The following is a 21,392-nucleotide window of genomic DNA, read 5'->3' on the forward strand; positions in this document are numbered from 1 at the left end:
CTGTGCACACGGAAGCGGCTTTTTTCTCCCCATTCCCATCGTGCTGAGACTTGGCAGGTGATGCCAGGGACGGTGGCAGCCGCCTTGCCAGCTGTGGGGCAGCAGGGGACCCCGCAGAGCCACGCGGCCCAGCTACGTGCCAGCCCTCGCCTGGTGCAGTGCTGAAGGAGCATGTCAAAGCCTGTCACACACAGCTATTGAAAAGCAACTAGATATTGCCAGGAAAGAAACCCCAGCTCAGCTCAGCCATCAGCATGGCTTCGAGGCACAGCACATGGTGGGGACCCTCAGCCGCTGCCTCTGCTCCTGCTGTGCCATCCCTTCTCATGCACCACAAAGCACAGGCTAATGGAGGATGATTTGCTTTCTAGGGAACATGCAAACATTTGTGTCAAGCAGGTGTAATATGCAAAGACCTCATGTTTAAGCGGTTGGAACATAGTGGTGGCACAAGGTATGAAAACTAAACACAGGGATTTGAGATGCTTCGCAATTACGCAGCCTAGCTAAAAAAAAAAATAAGAGACTTGCAGAATTTTAAGAGGATGGGGAAGAATTTGCCATGGGATTAAATATTGGGGAAAAGATTAGACAAGTGAAAAGCAGGAGATGAGAAAAGCCTGAGGGATGAGGGAGATGGACCAGATCAAGGAGAGCTGACGGCCCATGGACTGCAGCCCAGGGATGAGCCTCGGCACTCTCCCCCCAGCATCCTGAGTCCACGTCCCCACACCAGACCTGCCTCTGGGTCTGCTGCGGCACAGGCAGAGGCAAGAGCATCCTCTCCCGGGCACTGACATGGCTGGGCTTTCCCCAGGAGCTGCTGATGCCAAGATATCCATGGCCGTGGATGAACGAGGCAGCGGACCCTTGATGTAAGCAGCAGCTCCGTTTGTGCAGGGCTCTGTTTGTCTGTGCAGGGACAGCAAGGCGGCTGGCTGCCTCAGAGGCCGGGAGGGAGCACTGGCCCCGTCAGAGCCATGCTCACTTTCACCAGCCATGGGTTTGATCCTCTCCAGCCTGCGCAAGTTAGGAAATTCTCTGAAACGCCGAAGTGCTGCTCTGCAATACCAAACCAGCCAGCAGCCCCTTGCTGCTGAAGGCAGAAATACAGCTGGGGTTTGGATCACCAGCTTTTATCCACAAAATGAACTCAAGCAAATTCTTAAACTGCAGAACAAAACACTAAAGACCACGGGCAATTACAGCTGAGACCTCTTGAATCCTCCCCAGCATGGGGAGCCCCAGTAAGGCTGTCAACAGCCCCCGCTGCTTCTGATCCTGGCTGGCAAATATTAATTCTGTTTTTTTTCAAGTTGAGAAATTAACTGCTTTGCAACTCCATGCAATTTGAATACTCTAATTAAGCAGTTTCGGTACTATTCTCCTCCAAGGACCTTCCCCGGCCGAGCACTTTAACCCCTCAGCTCCCGTGCTGGGTTCCTGGAGCAGCCAGCCTCTCACATCTGCTGGTTCAGCTCCCTTGGATGGTGATGATGACGGATGCCACACATTATCCAGGCTGCAGCTTTCTGGGGTGTTGTGAAGACCCTCGCCGGTGCCTGGATTGCCTCCAAGCAGCCAGGTGTCGTTTCCAGGGGAGCTGACAGGCTCTGGCACGGAGGACACGCAGCTTTGCACTCTCAGCCTCCCTTGCCAGGAAGGCTGGTAAAGTGTCTCGTAATGAGCTCGCCGTGTTCTCGCTTCGCAGACAGTTTTGTTAGCTTTTTGCAAACGCAGTCTGGGGAGAAGCTTGGCCTGGCTGTTGCTCACAGTTCTGCCAATGCACTTGTCTGGAAAGCTTTTTCCTCCGGCCTCAGGTTGATCTCCTCCAGAAGCATCTCAGCCCACAACCTGCCTCCACCCTCACGAGAGCCACGTGCAACATGGCTGTCTGGGGACAAGCGCCTGACACACGGACAGCTCCCACGTAGCTCCCACGTGCCACAAGTGCTGCCAGGACCTGGTTTTCGTGTGTGTGCACATCCCGTCCCAGTCAGGAGGGATGCTCCGGGTTTCCCCACCAATATTTCAGCAGAAACATCCCCATGTCACTGAACCCAGGCACCCAGGTCCCACCAGCAAGGAGAGGTACTTGGCCATCTCGGTGACACCGCCCATCCCAGGGCTGGAGATGAGGCTGCACAGTGGTTGTAACAGTCTCAGGTCATCGCGCTGGATGGGAGCACGACCTGGAAGCGCCTGCCCAGGGATTCGGCACGCTTTAATGAGCTCAGTGCTGGAATCTGCACGGAGGAATTAACGATTCGGGATAATGCTTGTCACTTTGCTATGAGGAAATTGTCAAGTGAAAAGTAATTTATTAAAAAGAAGAAAGGAATGTTTTTGCTTATTAAGATCAAAATCATATTAAAGTATTTTCTCAATACCCCATTTGGGTTGAATTTTACATTTTCTCTCTCTCCAATGGGAGCAAAGCAGAGAGTTTCACTCTAATTAATTGTTGGCTCCTTCATTTTGCTAGTGCATTCCATGCACAAGTTTGCACATTTCTGTAGCATTTGAACTGCAAATGCTGCAGGAATACGATAAAGAAAGGAAAACCCATGGAATTTTAAAAGCAAATGGGAGCTCTTCTGTTAGACACTAGTTTAAAATTGCTTTATTTTCACAAATCTTAAAAAATATATCTTGATGGTGTATTTACCTTCCCCGCACCTTTCTTTTCATTTGAGGTATAAAGCAACAGGTCTGGTTTATGTGTTCACTGTTGCCTTCTGGCTTTTGAGCCTTAAGGAGCTGTATTTTCAGTTTTACTCTACTACAATGTTGGCTAGAAACTTTAAAATATGTATGTATATATATTTCTAGGGAGAGGCTGTCATGTGCTAGTGATTTGACAAGGTCAAGCCTGAGGACCCCCCGGCTTTGCAGAAGTTCATGGAAGCCGGGACCCAAGGAGCGTGTGCCGTGCTGGCATCATGTCGTGTGTGTGGAGGACGAGCCACAGGTTGGGAGCCGTGGCGCTGCGGCTCAGCACAAGCCCAACATGGATATGGTAAGCCATAGCTGGAGGCACTTCCCAGGCACTGTGGTACGGATTATATTAGCTCGGACCATGAAGGGCAATGAGGAGATAGCTCCATGTCTGGAGAAAATAGGAAGAGGAGCGACCTGTGAAACCAGCTCATTTGCTGCACCACCAGTGTCCTTGCACGGAGCAGTGACTTGTCACTGCCCAGAGACTTGCTTGCCGGCCCCGGTGCAGGATGCTGATCTTGCAGGCAGGAGACACAGCATCAGAGGGGATAACCAGGAGAGAGGGCTGGTGCGGAGGTGAGCGCTGCAGACTGTGAGCGTGGCAGGGTGTAGTGACAGCATCTTCCCCTGCAGTGCTGCTTGTCAGCAACAACCAGCTCCTGGGCCAAGCTCTTCTAAAGCACTGGTGATCTGGTACCATGCCCAGGGACCAAAGAGCGACGCTTCTACTCCCAGAAATCCCAATAACCTCCTTATATCAATTACAATTCAGTGTAGCCCCACTTCTGCCCCAGAATCAGTAATTGCTTTGGAAAATGTCCTTTACCTCTTTTTTAAGCACCAGCATGCCTTTTGGTGCTATAAAGTAATGGCTAAAAGCTGATGGATGGCAGAAATAAGAAATTTCTGAGAAAAGTCCTCAGAATTTGCCTCTGAGTCATTTCCACATTGGCAGGAAAAGCTGGCGAAGAAGAAAAATATCTCTGCAGGTTGTACTGCCTGAAACAGCCCCAGAATTAGGAGTCTGGGCCAGGTGAACACATCCAACCCCTAAGACATATTTCACTGTAATCTGACAGAGCTGAAATTGAAAGCCGTCATTATGGTTACACAACTGGTACAACAGGACCTCCTCGAAAGAGCCGCTTGTGGGAGCAGCCCCCAGTACTCCAACAGCCGTACGAGCCCCGAGGAGCCAGTCCCTACCCTGCAGCTTACACGCTGAACACCATAAGGCACAATAAATGGATTAGCAAAACCACTGGAAGAGGTGGAGAAGAAATGACACTAGGTCTTAAGCGGGTTTTGCATGTATTTATGCAAATGATGTGTCCAGCTAGACGGTAACTTAGGTGAAATCCAGGCTATCCCTGCTGCGTATCTACCCAGCCGCCTTCGCTTGGCAGCCTGATGCAGGCTTCCCGGCAGAGGAGAGCCTGGTTTATAGCTCGGGCAGACACAGTGAGTCACAGCAGCAAGCTGGTCGATAATTACAACGTGGACAGCCTGCAAGAGGCAGCGGCAGCAGCCAGGCAGCATCCATGCCATGGCTGGGGTGGGGAGGTGGTGCAGTCCCATGCTGGCATCCATAGGAGATGCTCCAGACTCCCTCCAGAGCTTGGAGATGCTCCTCTGTCCCCTCTCAGGGCTGGCTCTGCAGGACAGAGCACTGCCTGCCCTCCCTGACAGACACAGCACCAAGCAGGATCAGTCTCTCACGTTGGTGAGATGGGGATTGCAATTATTCCTGGCCCCTGCTTGTGCCATCTGTCCATTCCCCGAACATCCCTGCAGGATCTGTGTCTTAGCAGGTTAATTTAATAAGAGCCTGCTTTATTGTTGCTGGCTGCGGGCATGGCATAGAGCAGCTGAGGCCATCAACAGCACAGAGCCACTCTGGCAGCAATCAAATCCTGCCCAGATGCTGATTTGGGAGGTTTGTTTTGCTGGGAGAGGGCAAACCCTCCTGGGACAGTGCCGAGGGCCAAGCCCTGCACCCTTCTCCTTGGCAGGAGCCGGGGAGAAAGTGGCAGTGGAGATTAAATCAGGCCTTTGACCGGGGATCTGCCGCACCTCACCGGGATGGAGGTGAGGTGGTGATAGCAAGGGAGCGGCAGGAGCGGCAGGAGATGCGTGGCTGGCTCAGGGCTTGGCCATTTATGGCAGAAGCAGCTATTCCCATCCAGAGTTTCAAAACCTTTTACATCACCGGCTATTTTTGTGGCTCCAAGTGGTAGTGTACAAGCTGCGCAAACTGTTTAATGAAGGGACTGACTTGCCTTAATGATAATCAAGAGTCAGGTGCACTTTGGGATCAGCCTTTTTTTTTTCAGCTGTACACATGTAAGGCCAGGTCTAAAGTGCTGTGAGTTGGGAATCTAAACCAATACTGTGATAATACACCAAAGACCTGGAGGAAAAAAATCTAGGTTCCTAATCCCACACCCACCCCCTTGGGCTGTCCACTCAGCTCAGGACTGAGGCATCGCATTAAGTCAAATTGCACCAAAACATATTTGGTTTTTTTCTTCCGCTTGCTCCATCGTTGTGCTCTTTGCCCCAATTCCTCTCCCTTAGTCATTCCTCCACCCACCACAAACATAACGGACCAGCAGTGCCACAAAGACATGCACATAATGAACCTAAGTGACCGTGTAATCTCATTATTGTCACCCTCATCCTCCCTTGCCCCTTTTCTCCCTCTCCCCCATTTGTCACTGATTGTGTCACGGTTAAAATTAGATGGGAAGCTCCTCTGTGAACGACTGCATTTTTCCCTTATCCTGGGTGCCTTGAGTGCATTAGGTACTTTGCAACTACTTATAATAGCGTTGAAGTAGGAGGCAGCCTGTTTTAATGCTCACCTTTTTACATTTTTGAGCTGATTCACCAGCCACATGAGTGTCTTCCATCCAGGCACATCTACCTCATGCCAGCAATTCACTTGGCAAAACAATTTTGGAGGCAGTGGAAAGGAAGGAGAGAGGTTATTACTTACATGTAATAAAAAAGAGTGACTCAAATTTGGTGTAACTTATTTAAGATTTGTTCTGGCAGCTGAAAGTCCCCACTGAGCTTTCCCCGTAATGGACATATTCTCTTTATGGAAAGAAAGTGAATAAAGTAACGCGATTTGCAACACCGGCCACAAGCAGAGCCAGCTGACAGTAGTACCTTATCTGCGTCTTTGGCTGATGCTCGGCCTTGACCAGGCACCTCTCTAGGGCACAGGGCGGGTTCAATGCGGACAGGCGGCAGGACTGCCTCAGACTTGCCATCAAACGCACAACGAAAGGGACAAATGCTGCGTCTCACACTATTTGCTGAAATTCTGCAGACCATGAGAAGCAGCAGCAGCAACAAATTTAGTTATATTAGAGGGTGGCTTCTCCTATGGAAACGCTTCGTGCAAACGATCGAGTCAGGTCTGAAGTGAAAGAGAAAGAAAACAGCCGTTCGTTCCTTTTAGTTATCTTAACAACGAGGGGAACTCACTGATAGGGGAAACGCCAGGGCCGAGTCCCAAAGTTCCCGGGGATGCGTTCGGGTGAGCTGCAACGCCGAGCACGGCGGCCCCCGCTCCAGCGGCCCCCCCGGCTTCTGCTCCCGCGTCCGGCCCCGTGCTGACACCTGCTGTCGGCCGGCAGGAGCCAGCGGCCCGGCGGCACCACGCACTGCGTCACCCTTAGTGCCGGTTCCGGCAGGCTCTCCGTGCAAAGGGCTCCGGGGGAGAGAAAACAGGAGGGAAAAGCAAAACCTCTGCGAAAGCAGGTGGCAGCCAAGCCGTGAGATCTGGCGTCTATAGCTGCAGCCGGGGAGGTGTCATAGCATACAGGACAAAGTCTTTAAGTAAAGATAACATCTTTTATAAGCTCTCTTCGCCTATAGCACGCTTTCAGGCACGTCAAATGGCGATGGCGATGTACTTTCTGCCCCAGCCTCCCTGCCCGGCGCTGGCCGTGCCCCTGCCCGCAGCCCGCCCCGCACAGGGCCGAGCCGGGTCGGTCTCTGCCCGGCAGCGCGCTCGGAGAGGAGTTTTCCCGGAGTTAACGAGCGCTCAGCAAGAGTTAGCCAACGTGCTCCTCCACAAAACTGCCTTTAATGGAACTCTGGCCGTGATGACGAATTGTTTACATCTGGAAGGCCCGGGAGCAGCTCGGCCTCACAGCAGGAGGCTGAACCGGGCCCGATCGGCCGCGGCGCCTGCGCTCACCCCGCGGGGACGTCCGGCCCTCCCGGGCCTGGCGTGAGGGGACACTGAGGAGGTGTGTGCGGCCGCACAGCTCGGGGACCGCCCGCCCGTGTGCCGCCTCCTCCCCCCCGCCCCGGGCAGGGCTCCGCCGCGGCGCCCTGGGGCTGCTGGCGGCCGCCATGTTGGGGTGGAGGCCCCCTCCGCTGCCAAGCGCCTCGGTGCCACCCGCAAACCCGTCCCCCCGCAGGAGGCGAGCGGGGCGCCTTGGTGCCACCCGCAAACCTGTCCTGCCACCAGAGAAGGCGGCAGGGCTGCCTCGGTGCCACACTCAAAGCCGTCCCCCGCGGCGAGTGTCGCCGCATTAAGCGTCCGGGCCCTGTTTGCGCGGCCGGTGACGCAGCACGTCATGGGGCATGCCCAGCCCGCGCCGCCGGGGCTCCGCGCCGGAAGTGACCGGTGAAAGCGGCGGGGAGGGGCGCGCCTCCGGGTGCCGCAGCATAACCCTTCCGGGCGGGGGCGGCCGCTGCCGGGCGGTTCCCGTGGCTGAGGCGCGGCGGTATGGAGTGAGGCGCGGCGGTAAGGAGCGGGGCGGCGGGCGGCGGGCGGCGGCGGCGGGGTTGAGCTGGACCGGGCCGGGCCCGGCCCTAACGGCTGTGTGTTCCCCCTCAGGACGGCGCGGGAGCAGCGGCGCCTCGCCCTTCTCCTCAGGCGGGCCGGAGCTATGCGAGGGCCGCGCTGCCGCCTGCCCTAGGCCCGGGCCGCGGCGGCGGGCCCGGCGGGGGAGCGGCGAGCGGCTGCGGGGCCCGATGCGGGAGTACAAGGTGGTGGTGCTGGGCAGCGGGGGGGTGGGGAAGTCCGCCCTGACGGTGCAGTTCGTCACCGGGACCTTCATCGAGAAGTACGACCCCACCATCGAGGACTTCTACCGCAAGGAGATCGAGGTGGACTCGTCCCCCTCGGTGCTGGAGATCCTCGACACGGCGGGTACCGAGCAGTTCGCCTCCATGCGCGATCTCTACATCAAAAACGGCCAGGGCTTCATCCTCGTCTACAGCCTGGTCAACCAGCAGTCCTTCCAGGTAACCTCGCTCGGGCCCGGGGCGGGGGCGGCAGCTCGGTGGGGCGGGGGACGGCTGGCCCCGGCGTCCCCTTTGCGGACGCGCCGTGCCTGCCCTGGGGAAGGCGCTGGGCCGAGGAGGAAGTTCTGGGGTTAGCCGTGGGTGCCTATAAGCTCTTTATCTCCGAAGGGGCAAAAGTGGAAATGCCCCGCTTGAAAGTGCATTTACCAGCCCTGCTGCCTGATGGAAAACTGCTTGCTTTGCAGGTACTTATCAGGATGCCACCATTGTTAAATCCCACGCAGTGTTGGAGAACAATGACCCACTCACACTTCCCCCATAGAAGTCTTTTGGCAATCCCCTTTTATGAAGAAATCACTCAATATTAAAATCGAGACTTCCTTTTTCTTTTTTTTTTTCCCTCCTTCTTAAACGGCATGTTTCTTCAGTTGGTCTTGAAGAGAGTCTTATTGTTCTGCTGTTGTGACTTGTTAAGTAAGCTGCTATTTTCCACCCCCTCCCCTCAAAATATATTCCTGTCCAGAATAAGCTTGATGCTTTCTCAGCGTAGGTGGTGTACTGGAGAGGAGAAGCAAACCATATGTGATAATTTGTGGGTCTGGATTTCATTTCTACTATTAAAACTCTCCAAAAAATGGAAACATCTCAGCCAGTAACTGATCTGAGCTGCCTCTAGAAATGAGGCTTTATTTGTGGGGAATAAGTGGATTTAGCAGCACTGCATGCAGCACAGGGATTTGCAACTACTGCGTTGGCTTCAGTTGCTGAGTTGGGTGTATTCCAGCGGCTTGGCAAAACCTTGCACACCCCCACTGAAGCAGTGTGTTTGCTTCTGCTGAAGGCTAAACTTTATCTTAGCAGAGGCCTGGAAATAGCCTGAGTACAAGCTGAAGACATACTTTCTTTGGAGAACAGCAGCAACGACATTGGGATGTTTGTCCCCTCGTTTTTGCTTATTCTGGGGACCAGTGAGTTATTGGAGGAATGGACATGCAGTTAGTAATCCACCCTGTTAATATTTAATTATTCTTGTCGGTCTATAGCATGTTTACTCTGAAGCCTGGTAGTAAGGCGTAAAGAAGGTGTAAACCACTCTCTGCAGTTCTTTTACACAGTGATAACTTCAAACGCTTGAATTGCTTTGTCTCGGAACTATGCAAGAATTTGTAGAACTTAGTAGTACTGATAGTAACTTAAAACACTCAAGGGGCAGGGGAGGCTGACTCAGACTTTCAAGTGTAAACTCTGATGTTAGCTCAGACTTGAATAAATGCATCTCTAGGTAATAAAATCTTTTTACAGCATCTAATTTGGTTACTTACGTGTGATTAAATATGTTCACAATGAATTATTCTAAGCATTCCAGAAGTGAGAAGACTTTATTTAAATTACTAGCTTTCTCAAGCTGTAAACTAAACACAAGCTTCCTAATGATTGTGTAATGGCATGCTACTGCTAATGTTACAGGTTGTTAGACTTGAGACAATTTTTTCAGAAAGCTGAAATCAACTTTCAAAGCAGCTATACTGTATCTTCATCTGAACCAAAAGTCTCTCTTAGAGTACAGTAGCCACTTTCTGTTTGTATATATGCATACATTTTATGAAATGTGCATGCATTTATATACAATAAAAATAACTTTTATTAAAGATGGGTAGTAAACTTTCTCCAAGTTCTAGATCCACATGAATATAAATTTAGGAAGTCTTCTGATGTACTTTGAATGTTCGATTGCATGTGAGGATTATTAAAATGTACTTCTGTAGTGGTTAAATAGCAATTTCATGTGATTACTTACACATACTAACCAGTTGGATTGTTTGATCAGGACATCAAGCCGATGAGGGACCAGATTGTCCGGGTGAAGAGATACGAGAAAGTTCCTCTGATCCTAGTGGGGAATAAAGTGGATCTGGAGTCGGAGAGGGAGGTCTTATCTGCAGAAGGCAGAGCCCTGGCTCAGGAGTGGGGCTGTCCCTTCATGGAGACATCAGCCAAGAGCAAAACAATGGTGGATGAACTGTTTGCTGAGATCGTCAGGCAAATGAACTATGCCTCCCTGCCTGAAAAACAAGATCAGTGTTGTACAACTTGCATCGTCCAGTGAGAGAAATTAAGAAAAACCTCAATCATGGCCATACAGAGCAGGTTGGTGGAACAGTCATAACTAACCGAGGTACATAAACATGCTGTTGAAGGAAGCAGATAGTGTGACAGGGAGTCTGAAATTAAGTAGTCTAACCTGGAGGTAGCCTTCCTCCGAAAGAGGTGGAAGCTTCTGCGTTCAGTTGCACATGATTATTCGAGTCAAATGGACTTCTTTCATTACTTCAGTAGGGTTAGTCAGGGAACATTGCATTTACTTGCAGTAATTTTAGAATGAGACAAGGTGTATGATCTCATCTGCACCGATTTTGACTGTCAGTGTTGTATTTGACATTGCATTATCCTTAATAACGTTTTGCGATGTTGCAGTGATTTTCTTCATTGGTTGTAGTTGATATCTGAGTTGTTTTCAGATAATGGGAATTACCTTGGAGTTCACTGGGATTATTGTGACCAAGTTTCCCAATAGTTTTGCTGAGTAGACTTTGAGCTTGTTTAAAAAAAAAAAAAAAAATTGTATGGTAGGGAAACTGAATGTACTTAGAGTACAGTTCTGCCTTATCAGTGGAATAAGTTTAAAAGAGAAGCAGCCTGAGTTGTGAGGAGTGGCTTGAAGCCCACGTGTACTAGTCAAGGACATGTGCAAAGTGCTCTTCATCTAAAATCTGCAGAGCAGAGAACACACTATAAAATGGCTTCCCAGTGCACGGCTCTTTCCTTTCCCAGTGACTCATAAGAGGTGTGGCAAGAGTGCAGTGTTCAGAGGGGCCTCTATAATGCTTCCCCTGTCTCGAGTATTGCTTTGATTTTTATTTTTTTCTGCAAGGATAGCTGTTCTTGGTCCTTCGCACGTGTGGTGGTCTTTTTCAGTACCTTTTCCACCTGGTTGTGTAAATGGATCTGCGCCTTCCTTGCATGCAGCAGCACTGTCATTCCTGTGTGAGGTGATTTGGGACCCCCCCTGCTCTTGTTTTCGCTTGTAGCCATTGCAGGTCTGGTTTCACCATCGGCTTGAATCCGTGTTACTGAGAAGGGCTCTTGTACGTCATTGGTACACTCTGCGTGCAACCAGCTGGTCCATCAGACCTTCAGTTGTCTGTTGGACATGGTTGGCAAACAACTCGGTGTGATCTCTCATGGCAAGTGCAGGGATGAGGGAGGATGTGAAAATTCAGGGGAAAGAACCGCCCCTCTTGACAGCTGCACCGATTGAGGCTTAGGCTCTGCCTGCCATGTCAGTAACTCTTGCTTGAGTCAAAGGAGCTTTTTGTGTCTGAGTGACAAGAGGGAAAATAGGTTATTACTTGGAAGCTTTGGACCATGTATCCTCTTTAATCTCGAGTGCAAGGTTAGAGAGTGAAGTCTCAAAGCTTGTCTTTGAGATTGTTATCAAGTGCTTTGTGAATGCAAAATTTTAGATACTCATGACCCTAGCACTGTCGTACTAAAGATAATACATGATGGTTTTATCTCCAGTTCTGTGAAATAAGGAGAGGCTGCTGTCACCATGCAAGAGGTGTATGTAAGTTCAAGATTTGCTTGCTGAAAGGTGAGGAAACTGCTTGTATTGGAGCAGAGAAAAATACAAATGAATTCTTTCCTTGTACACTAATCCCTAACACATGCAGAGCCTTACAGGGTTATAGGAAGGAGTAAGTCAAAGGAATTACTGCTTTTTTTAAATGGAGTGCTGCAAGGTTAATATCTTGACTGGCCTACAATAATGCAATGTTTCAGCTATTTCTAAAGCAGCTTCACAAATAAGAGCATATGAACTTGAAGTATCATGCCGAAGGTTATGGCCATCCCCTGGGTTACTAGTGGTTCATCTTGTGCAGGTTGCTGTCTCCCACTCTGACAAAATCAGGCCCTTTATCCATGAAATTTATACTTCCAGAATTGGTTACTTCTAAGGCAGGCTTCTTTGTAACCTGGCTGCTTCTGGATTTAGCATTAAATACCAAGTTTAATCTTAAAGGTGAAATTGAGGCAGGGGGCAGTGCCATGTGTTACTCCTTTGAGTCGTAACTTATGCCTAGATTCGATGAGTTTCCTAAGCATGTTTTTGCTTCAGAAGAAACATCTATATTCTTATGTCTTTGATCTCTTGAGATAGAGGATTCTAAGCTCTTGTAATACAGATTTCCTCTCCTTCATTCTGCCTAGCTCATAGTGTTACATCAAAGCTCTAGCAGCAGAATACTTCCTTGCTTCTAGGAGATGCTGCTTCTGCCCAGTGTAGTCACCTGTGCCAAACAAGTAAGCCTTTCCTTCCTAAGCAGCTTCCTGTTCAGTCCAGATCTCACCATGTCTGGAACCTCTTTTCTTACTGCTTGTCCTGGCTCTTCACAGGCTTTATGCTCCGTATCTTCTATTTCAGCCTCACACTTTTGGGGTATTTTCTTTTTCCTGGCTCCCACTCTTTCCTCATTCTTTGCTTGAGTAGGTGTAGGTTCTCATTAACTTTATGATAAGCTTTTGCTGCTTGATAATTTCTGTCTGATATGTTCTAGTGTAGGAGAGCTGCTGATGGTGTCTTGTGATAGCTGTAATCAGCTTTGTAATTCTTCTGCTTATCTGCGATCCAGGGAACAATGTTTGCTTCTCAAACATCTGCTTTAGCAGTGACCCCTCCTAGGTAAAGTGAAACTGAAGAAGTGGAACCACCTGTCTGAAAAACTGTGTAGGAAGTGGGCTCGAACTATAGCTGTATCTTAGCGTAATCTTCATCATCTCCAAGTTCTGTGACCTGTCTGTGTCCAGGAGGAGTCTTGGGTCTCGATCAGTTAGTTCAGAATGAAGTATGTAGAAACAGTTGGTGTCTCTACAGTTCTGATGGAGAAACCAATGGGAAGGCTGGGGAGTGGATTATATGCTGGACCTGGTTTTATCTAAGGCTGTGTCAGTTTTAACTAGCAGGTACCACTTAACTCTTTTTGGTACCATTATGTCAACCTATCTGTCAAGTATGATGTTATGTAGGTTGTTTCACAACATCTTTGAGTAGCACTTGCTTAAATTACTGTTCAAGTCTGCCACCTTGGGTGAAATGAAGGATGGAATGTAACGACATAATCAGGTTAATACATAGTTCCTTTTAAAAATGTAATCTTTAAAATATGGCACTTGTTATAGTGCTGCTGCATTAAAGGTTTTCTGTAGAGGTACTAGTTGGATTGGGAACACCTTACTATTGGGGTGAAATACTGATGCTGATTAGTGATTTTTGTCCCCTCCATTCATGAATAGCTGATATTAGCATGTGCTGAAGGAAGAGTGCTCTAGGAATAAAAACTGAAAGTATACTCTCTTCTGGTCTGTGTGGCTATGCAACGCACACAAATTTATCCTACTAGATTGTCTAACATCCCACTCTCTCCTGCCTGCTCACAGAAGAGAATAGAGTGTGCTATAGAAATTTCATGGGCAAGTGAAACCCAGTAAGGTACTATGTGGTGCTAATTGCAGAACTAAGCACAAGGTCAGTGGAAGGATGACAAATCTGAATTGGGAGGTCCCTAACCTCACATACAAGGGTGCTGAAAGAGCATGTGGAGGAAAATTACCATTATTTGCTTTCTCTGTTCTTACTATCCCCAGCAATTCTTTGCTGGCCACAGCACTGGGTGCTGGATTTAGGTGACATTTTGGGATGGATCTAACTCTTGTAGGATGCAGAGCTGCACTTTAAGTGGTTTGCCTCTCCTGTGCTCTAAGCAAAGATAAAACACCTGTTAAGCCTGTCTAATCCATCCCCATTAAAGGCGAAGTGTTTGTTTGCTGTTTGGACAGTACAGGGACCCTCCCCATCTAAAACTCACGGACCAGCAATTGTGTGTGAGGGGAACACATGCTCACCAGACTGGGTGAGAATTACTGTTAGTTGGAAAGCAAGCAAGGAAGCAAAACCTGGCTGTTTCCTCCTGCCAGTACAGGAGTCCTGAATGTTGGGGGTGACCAGTTCTTAGGCCAGAAGGGGAACTCTGACTTGTCAGAGCACGCTGTAGTGACAAACTGTTAATTGAGAGCAAATCAATAGCTGAAAAGAAATGGTGCAACAGGAAACGTAAGGTCCTGACTCCTACAAAGACTTCAAGAACAGAAAAGACTCATCAAAATCCCTGAAAAGCCAAGCATCAGGCTTCAATGAAGTGCGTGCATGTGCATATGAAGGACAGATTTCTACAGACATTGAGCTTCGACTGAGGCTTTTAGGATATCTCTGCAGATAAATCTTGTGAAGTGCGAGCAAGTCATCAGAAATACAAAGATGTACTGGTCATGTTGGTAACGCTGCTTACACTTGTGTGCTTGATTGAGAACAGCGGCATACAGTTCTGTCCCTGCTGAGGGGACAGATCTGATGAGTGCTAAGGGGGTTTTTTTAGTAGTAATTTAGAGGATCTGAATGCTGAGAACTCAGATGTCAAAACTGAATTAGTTGGCTTGTCTACCTGTTCCCAGAACTTGTGCAAAATGCCATTGCTTCATTATTACTGGGTAATGTAGTGCTGCCTCACACCAATGCAAAACCTAGCGTGTGTATATCTCTGTACAGGAGAACTTACATTTCCTATTTGTTTCAGAACTTTAGAAGCAATTTAGTATCCCAGAGGGTCAGCTGTTACAAAGTTCGTAGCAGTAAGTTGTTACCTGCTTGCCTCTTGCATTACGAGACTTGGAAAACTTCAAGAATGCCACTGTGTGAAGCAGTGCTTTGGAGCTCGGTATAGAAAACTAGCTGTTCCACACTGTGGGAGAAGCTGAGCTCACTTTGAATTTGTATTGAATATGGCTTTCATTAGTTATTTTGTTTAAATTGCAGATAAAACTCAGAGGAAACTTGCACAGATGCTGCTTTGGAGAACTTTCAGCCCAGGTTGCAGAGCTGAGCCTTGGTAAACCTGTCTCTATTACAGCACATTGCCATACATCTAAGTGCGTAAGGTTGGTGGCCTCCAGGATCCACACACCTTAATCAGAATGCTTAGCATGTTTACCATAAGTTTAAAAATCTGTTCTTTATCTATCAGTCCTTTTATAGCTTTCTAAGTTCATATAATGGCTAATATGCAAGAGTTCATTTTTAATATTTTAATTGATTTCTTTAATCAATTTCTGAACTTGTATTTATTAAATACTTAAACTCAGTATTACCTACTCAATGCCTTTTAAAAGAAGAGAGTTTTAATGGAGAATAAATTGAGCCTTAAACAAATGGTTACTTCTGTATATTACCTCGCATCAGTGCTTATTTCTATTTGCAAAGTTTTCTCCTACAATGTAGCTGGTCATTCTTTGAGACTTTTTGTTTACGTGTGACAGTGTCATGAAAAGATACTGAAGGCACCTCTGTTGTATGGATGTAGTATCCCTTTTCTTGGCAAATGCACCTGTGATATTGTGTTTGTAACCAGTCAGATTTGACAATAGGGATTACTTGGAATGGGATGTAAAGTCTCCAGCTGATGTTTCTTATCTTGCAATCATGGGTTTCTTAAACTCATTTAATCAAAAATGACAATTGTAGCATTGAAAAATGGCAGCACGCTTTTCCTTCTACTGAGTTTCTAAACTTGCTTGTTTACAAATAGCTTCTTTATGCCTTTGAAAAGGGATAATGTATCCTTCAAAATGGGCTGTATGCCTAGTCAGTCAGCTCAGCTTTGCCTGGCACATTAAGAGACATCTAGTAGACCTCTGCACATGTAAATCTAATGCAAATAAGATCACTTTACATTTTATAGTTCCTAATATTTTGTCTTTCTGAATAATATTTTAAAGCAATATTTGTTAAAGTTTTTCTTGCACTGTCACAAATTGCTTTTTAGTTGGTTTTTTTCCCAATAAACATTTTTAATATTAGAGACAAGTTGGTGTAACAAGGGGAAAAGCACCAGGTTTCAGTGATACTAACTGCAAGCGTGCTTTAAACAGCCATTGCCTTCCTTATTGTTTACCTGATCAACATTTTCTCTGAATACTTGAAAATTTTAACAATAACACAGGTATAAAGAGCAGAATGAAAATGTACAAAGAACAGATGAAATCTTTTTGTTCAGTTTTATTAACATGTTGCATACATGAGAGCTTTTTCTAGCAGTGGTTTAAAATGTGTGAATTTTTTTTGCAGAAATTTAATAACTGCAGCTCACCTACTGCACCAAAGTTCTAGGTTTTTAGGAGCCCAGCTTTAGTCATTTGAACATGCTTCTAGAAATGTACATTCTTTCCCTGTAATAGCTAAATAACTTTGAGAAAAGCTCCAGTAAAAGCAGTGATGGATATATGAGGTTAAGCAGTTTAAAACTCACGAATTGTATTGTGGATGATGGCATTTAAAACAATAAAAGATCATCGGTACAGTATCTCAACATTAATGTGTTTTATTGGTAATAATGCAGGCTGACTTTACAGTGTTAGCAGAAATAAAGATTCTGAGTCTACATTCAGTGTTGAATTTGAATCTTTAAAAGAAGAGGACACCAGGTTTTCTGCTTGGGTATTGAAACACCTGATTTTTTTTTTTTTTTTTTTTCCCTGTGGGGTTACTTGAATATTTTTTTTTCCCCCTGTTCGTACAAACTTTATAAACAGGCTGAGGCTAATACTTAGGTTTGCACTTTAATATCAGAATTAAACCAAACCTTGTATTCAAAGTAGATTTTTTTTTTTTAAGTGGTGGTTGTTGATCTTTTTTGTAGGTTGTAAGGAAGTAATAGGAAATAAAAGTAATTCATAAAGATCTTAGTTTTCCTTTGTCTAAGGGAGGAAAAAGTTGGTTAATATTAATCAGTGGTTCATTCCTATGGGTAGTTATCAAACCAGTGTTCATTTTCATTGACCTCAGCGCAAAAAAAGAAAAAAAAAAAGAAAAAAAGAAAAAAACCACCTTAAAAAAACGACCTAGCTTAGAGTGACAGGACTGGGAAAATGAGAGATGGTTTCTTCAGCACACTTTGGGGGGAAAAAGGGACCAAAAGTTATTTTAGGCTTCCTCAATAGATTGCATGTGAAGTTGCTTATTAGAGTAAGAGGCTAATAATAAATGCAATATGTATTGTCTTTACTATGGCATCTGTTTAGGAGTTGTTCAAATCACTGCAGTAGGGCTCTACAAATAAAAATGTAACCTAACATCATGTATCTAATGTACTGTATCTTTATCAGTGATAGGTGAAATCTGGAATAACAAGTGCAAAAATGGAACAATTACCTATAACGCTTTGTAAAAAGTTTTTTCCAGTAGAATTCATTCTTGTCATTTTGTAAGACAACCCTACAGTCCACCTGTTTGTAACTTTTTTAATAAAATAGATACCTGTATTACCAAACTGGGGTGACTAGTATGTGTTCAATTTCTTCTTCTAAAGTGGGCTGATAGGACAAGCTGCTGCTTTTTTTTTTTGCGGGTTTTTTTGGTGGTGTGGGGTTTGTTGTTTTTTTAAGTACTGGTTATTCTGAACACAGTAACCACATCTGAATTGTCATGAATGACTCATTCCAGCTCAGAGAGTCAAGGTGTACAACTGTGCCCAGACTGGGTGTAAAGCTCGTGGGTTTGGGTGTGCTGAGAGGAGGGGAAGCAAGGGCTGTGTGTTATCTTCATGTGCAAGGCAGGGACTCCTGTGAGCTGGGCAACCAGTTCAGCATAGTGATGGTGCCTCTCCTCACAGGTCAGTATGGTGAAGCTTTTGTTCAAAAGAAGTATTTGTGCTTGTCTTGTCCAAATCTTTAATGTTCTTATTTTTCATGCAGGCTTTTCATAGAATCATGGAACGGTTTGGGTTAGAAGGGTTGTCTAGATCCCACCCCCCTGCCCTGGGCAGGGGCATCCTCCACTAGACCAGGTTGCCCAAAGCCCCGTCTGATCTAGCCTTGAACACTTCCAGGAATGGGGAATCCACAACCTCTCTGGGCAACCTGTTCCAGTGTCTCACCACCCTCGCAGGGAAGAATTTCTTCCTTATATCTAACCTAAACCTACTCTCTTTCAGTTTAAAGCCATTACCCTTTGTCCTATCACTCCATGCCCTTGTAAACAGCCCCTCTCCATCTTTCCTGTGGGCCCTTTTAGGTACTGGAAGGCTGCTGTAAGTTCTCCCTGGAGCCTTCTCCAAGCTGGACAACCCCAACTCTGTCAGCCTGTCCTCACAGGAGAGGTGCTCCAGCCCTTTGATCATCTTTCTGACCTCCTCTGGACCCTCTCTAACAGCTCAATGTCCTTCTTGTACTGGGGGCCCCAGAGCTGGATGCAGTACTCCAGGTGGGGTCTCACAAGAGCAGGAGTGGAGGGGCAGAATCCCCTCCCTCAACCTGCTGGTCATGCTTCTTTTGATGCAGCCCAGGACATGGTTGGCTTTCTGGGCCGCAGGTGCACATTGCTGGCTCATGCTGAGCTTCTTGTCCACCAACACCCCCAAGTCCTTCTCCCCAAGGCTGCTCTCAATCCATTCTCTGCCAAGCCTGTAGTTGTGCTTGGGATTGCCCTAACCCATGTGCAGGACCTTGCACTTGGCCTTGTTGAACTTCATGCAGTTCCTGTGGCCCCACCTCTCAAGCCTGTCAAGGTTCCTCTGGACCTTGGGGTTGTGTATGAAGATGGCTATGAGTCCTGACATCATCTTAGAGTGTCTCTGTAGCTGCTCTCCACCGTAGTAATCCAGAACTGGCATCTTTCCATCACACTAGCAAAGTGCTCTTGGAGCTCTGCCTCAGGAGAAGCAGATTTTTCTAGAAAACCTTCCAAACTGGGAGTGCCCAAAGCAACTGAATAAAAAGTTATCTTAAATGCTCAGTAAAAGCCTTGACTTCGCTAAGTCAATGATTGTCATCTGCTCCCTGTAACAAAGTGCATCTTCCTCAGAATTTACAGTCTTGATACTGACCTTTAATATTGCATTTGTAACTGAAGCCATGTGTTAATGTAAAATGTGATTTAAACTTCAGAAGAAGTTGCTACCTTCAGTCCTCAGTGATGTGTCAATAGGCAAAACCACTGAGCATGCTTGCCACCCTTCCTCCAGCTAAAACAGCATTAGCCTTATCTTGAAGGTAGGTTTCAGTGCTGTTTCTTCTTCCTGCTCAGACTTCCTTCACTGACATGGACAAGTGGTTTCCGCCTTGAGAAGATGAAGAAGGGCAGACTGCCCTTTAAGTGATCTTGGACAAAATGTACGCTTCCCTTAACCACCTTGCCAGGAGGTTCTGACCTGTGGCAGTGAGCGTGGAGGCTGACATGTTAGGACTGGTCTGCTTTGAGAAATAACAAATAGGTTCATCACTGTCTGAGTCTGATTTCTCATGTGGTTTAAAAGAAGTCATAATTGAACAACAATACTCCCGGTTCCTTGTGGCAATCAGTGTAACTAAGCAAGCTGCTTCCTCCTCCCACTTGGAGGCTGGGAAGTAGATAGATGCAAGGGCAGCCAGGAAGTCCCTGTAACTTTACACCTCTGCTTTGTTTCAAAGGGACAGTACAGCACAGTCTGGGTTGGGGGGTTTTAAGGAAGCATGCATGATTTATGTTTAAGGCCATTATCTTTCAAAAGTCTTGGTGCTGAGAGTGAACTCTGCTGCTGCTCTACAAATGTTTAAGCAGCATCCTTTGCAAAATAGGTGTGACAGCATCATGTTGCTTTCAACCTGGGCTAGCTGTTTTCGGGGGCTGTATAGATAGGGTTTCATAGACAGCTTTTTCTTTGGTTTAACAGTTCCTGCTATAAAAGTGCACAGGCCCTGCAGAAAGCTCCCCAGTGTCCCACTTCCCCTGTGCAGCCGGAGGACAGGTACGTCCCCCCAGGCGTGTTTGGAGAGCTGGAGCTCACCACAGCACAGACTAGAGGACACTTCCCCACGTAGCACGGGTGACACGTAACTGAATTGCTAACGAGGACAGAGTTGAGCCTTGCAGCCTGGCTGGCTGCACTGGGTATGAACCACCAACCGCATGAACCCTGCAGTGGGGACAGACCTAGGAGGAAGTACACGAGATATCCTGCGTGGGTGGAGGGTGAACCACCGGCCACACCTCGTGTCGAGCAGTACACTGTTATCTGCCCTAATAAGCCTGACTGTAATTACAGTTTGAAGCTACGTGGAAGTGTCTAGTCTTAATTAAAATGAGATACAGGTTCTAAAACAGTATGTGTTGACCTGTTTAAGTTATCTCTGCTGAAAAGTCAGCAGTCCTGGTTTGCTGGTAGGCGCTTCGGTTTGGTGAGTCACCGCGCACTTACGCAGCAGCTGGAGGAAGCGCGTGTAGAGCTGCTGTAGCTGCAGGCAAGCTCTGTCAAGAGATGAGGTGGCCCTGTGCTCTGCACTCCGTGAAAGTGAAATAATGTGGCTTTTTTTTGTTTGTTTGGTGTTTTTAAGTAGCCACTTTTATCTCTGCCTAGTCAATACAGCTGTGAGAAGCAGAGAAGATGGACTTTCAGCTGTAACTCAGCAACAGCGTTGTTCAACTTAAAGGTCAAATCCTACCTGTAGTAGTTTGTTGGCTCTGCTGAGGGCAGCATTGAGCTTACGATAGCTTGGCTGGTAACGATGATACAGTTTGATTACTAGATTGTAGGGCATTAAAGTTGTTGTTCTCCATGGAGACACTGTCTTTTGTATGGAATCAACTTACTTGCCTCTGGTGCTCTCTTTCAAAGCTAAGGTTCTCTTCGAATCTCTCCAAAAAGTCTAGAGCAATAATTGCGATAACTGCAGTAATTGATGAGGAAGAGTCTCTCATGTTGCAGGAACCTGCAAAATATTCACTGATGGGCAGCCTTTGCTGTTTATGTTTGGTTTGTGTTGTGTTCATGCTCCTTGGTGTTCTGCTGGTTCTGGCTGAGTGGGCTGTGACAGCTTTCTAGCAGGGACTTACTTCCTCCAGATCATGTTTCCAGTAATGAGGCTTGCGTGGGACTTGAGACTCCGAGATGCTGCCGGTTACTGGGTCGCCTCAATCGTTCTTGCCTCAGAAGAAAAATGGTAATCGTAGCATTTCCCTCCTGGGAGCATAATGTGGAAGGCTGCGTTGAAGATGGGGAGGTGCCTGGACTTACCTGGAATCAGATGCACCAGCATTGTAGAATAATTTTGAAATTGGACTTCTTGCATGAAAATAAATAAGTGGGCTAGAACCTAAAAAGCAAAGTTAAAAATTTCTCAGTTGTGATACCATAATGTAACTGGTTCAGTCTTAGACTTCTTATGCTTCTACTAAAAGGTATAATTGATAAATGACTGCAACTCAGTAAACCAAACAGTCAGTTTTCTGGGAAATTTCTGGCTCTTCAAGGTTT

General features: G+C 47.0%; 1 protein-coding gene across 2 annotated transcripts; it reads left to right on the forward strand.

Annotated features, from left to right (window-relative positions):
* The first annotated feature begins 7,184 nt into the window (after nt 1–7,184).
* RAP2C (RAP2C, member of RAS oncogene family) lies at nt 7,185–10,140 on the forward strand. Of its 2 annotated transcripts, none has more exons than XM_054839212.1 (3): nt 7,185–7,489; nt 7,583–7,992; nt 8,238–9,812. In XM_054839212.1, the coding sequence occupies exons 1-3, from the start codon at nt 7,327–7,329 to the stop codon at nt 8,358–8,360; spliced, it is 696 nt and encodes a 231-aa protein (XP_054695187.1). In that variant the 5' UTR covers nt 7,185–7,326; the 3' UTR covers nt 8,361–9,812. The 2 variants fall into 2 exon arrangements, with proteins under 2 accessions (XP_054695187.1, XP_054695186.1); XM_054839211.1 differs by lacking the exon at nt 8,238–9,812 and adding an exon at nt 9,821–10,140 and having other exon boundaries at nt 7,332–7,489.
* The last annotated feature ends 11,252 nt before the right edge of the window (nt 10,141–21,392 follow it).

The sequence above is a fragment of the Grus americana genome, chromosome 12, assembly GCF_028858705.1.
Source record: "Grus americana isolate bGruAme1 chromosome 12, bGruAme1.mat, whole genome shotgun sequence".
Lineage (NCBI taxonomy): Eukaryota > Metazoa > Chordata > Aves > Gruiformes > Gruidae > Grus > Grus americana.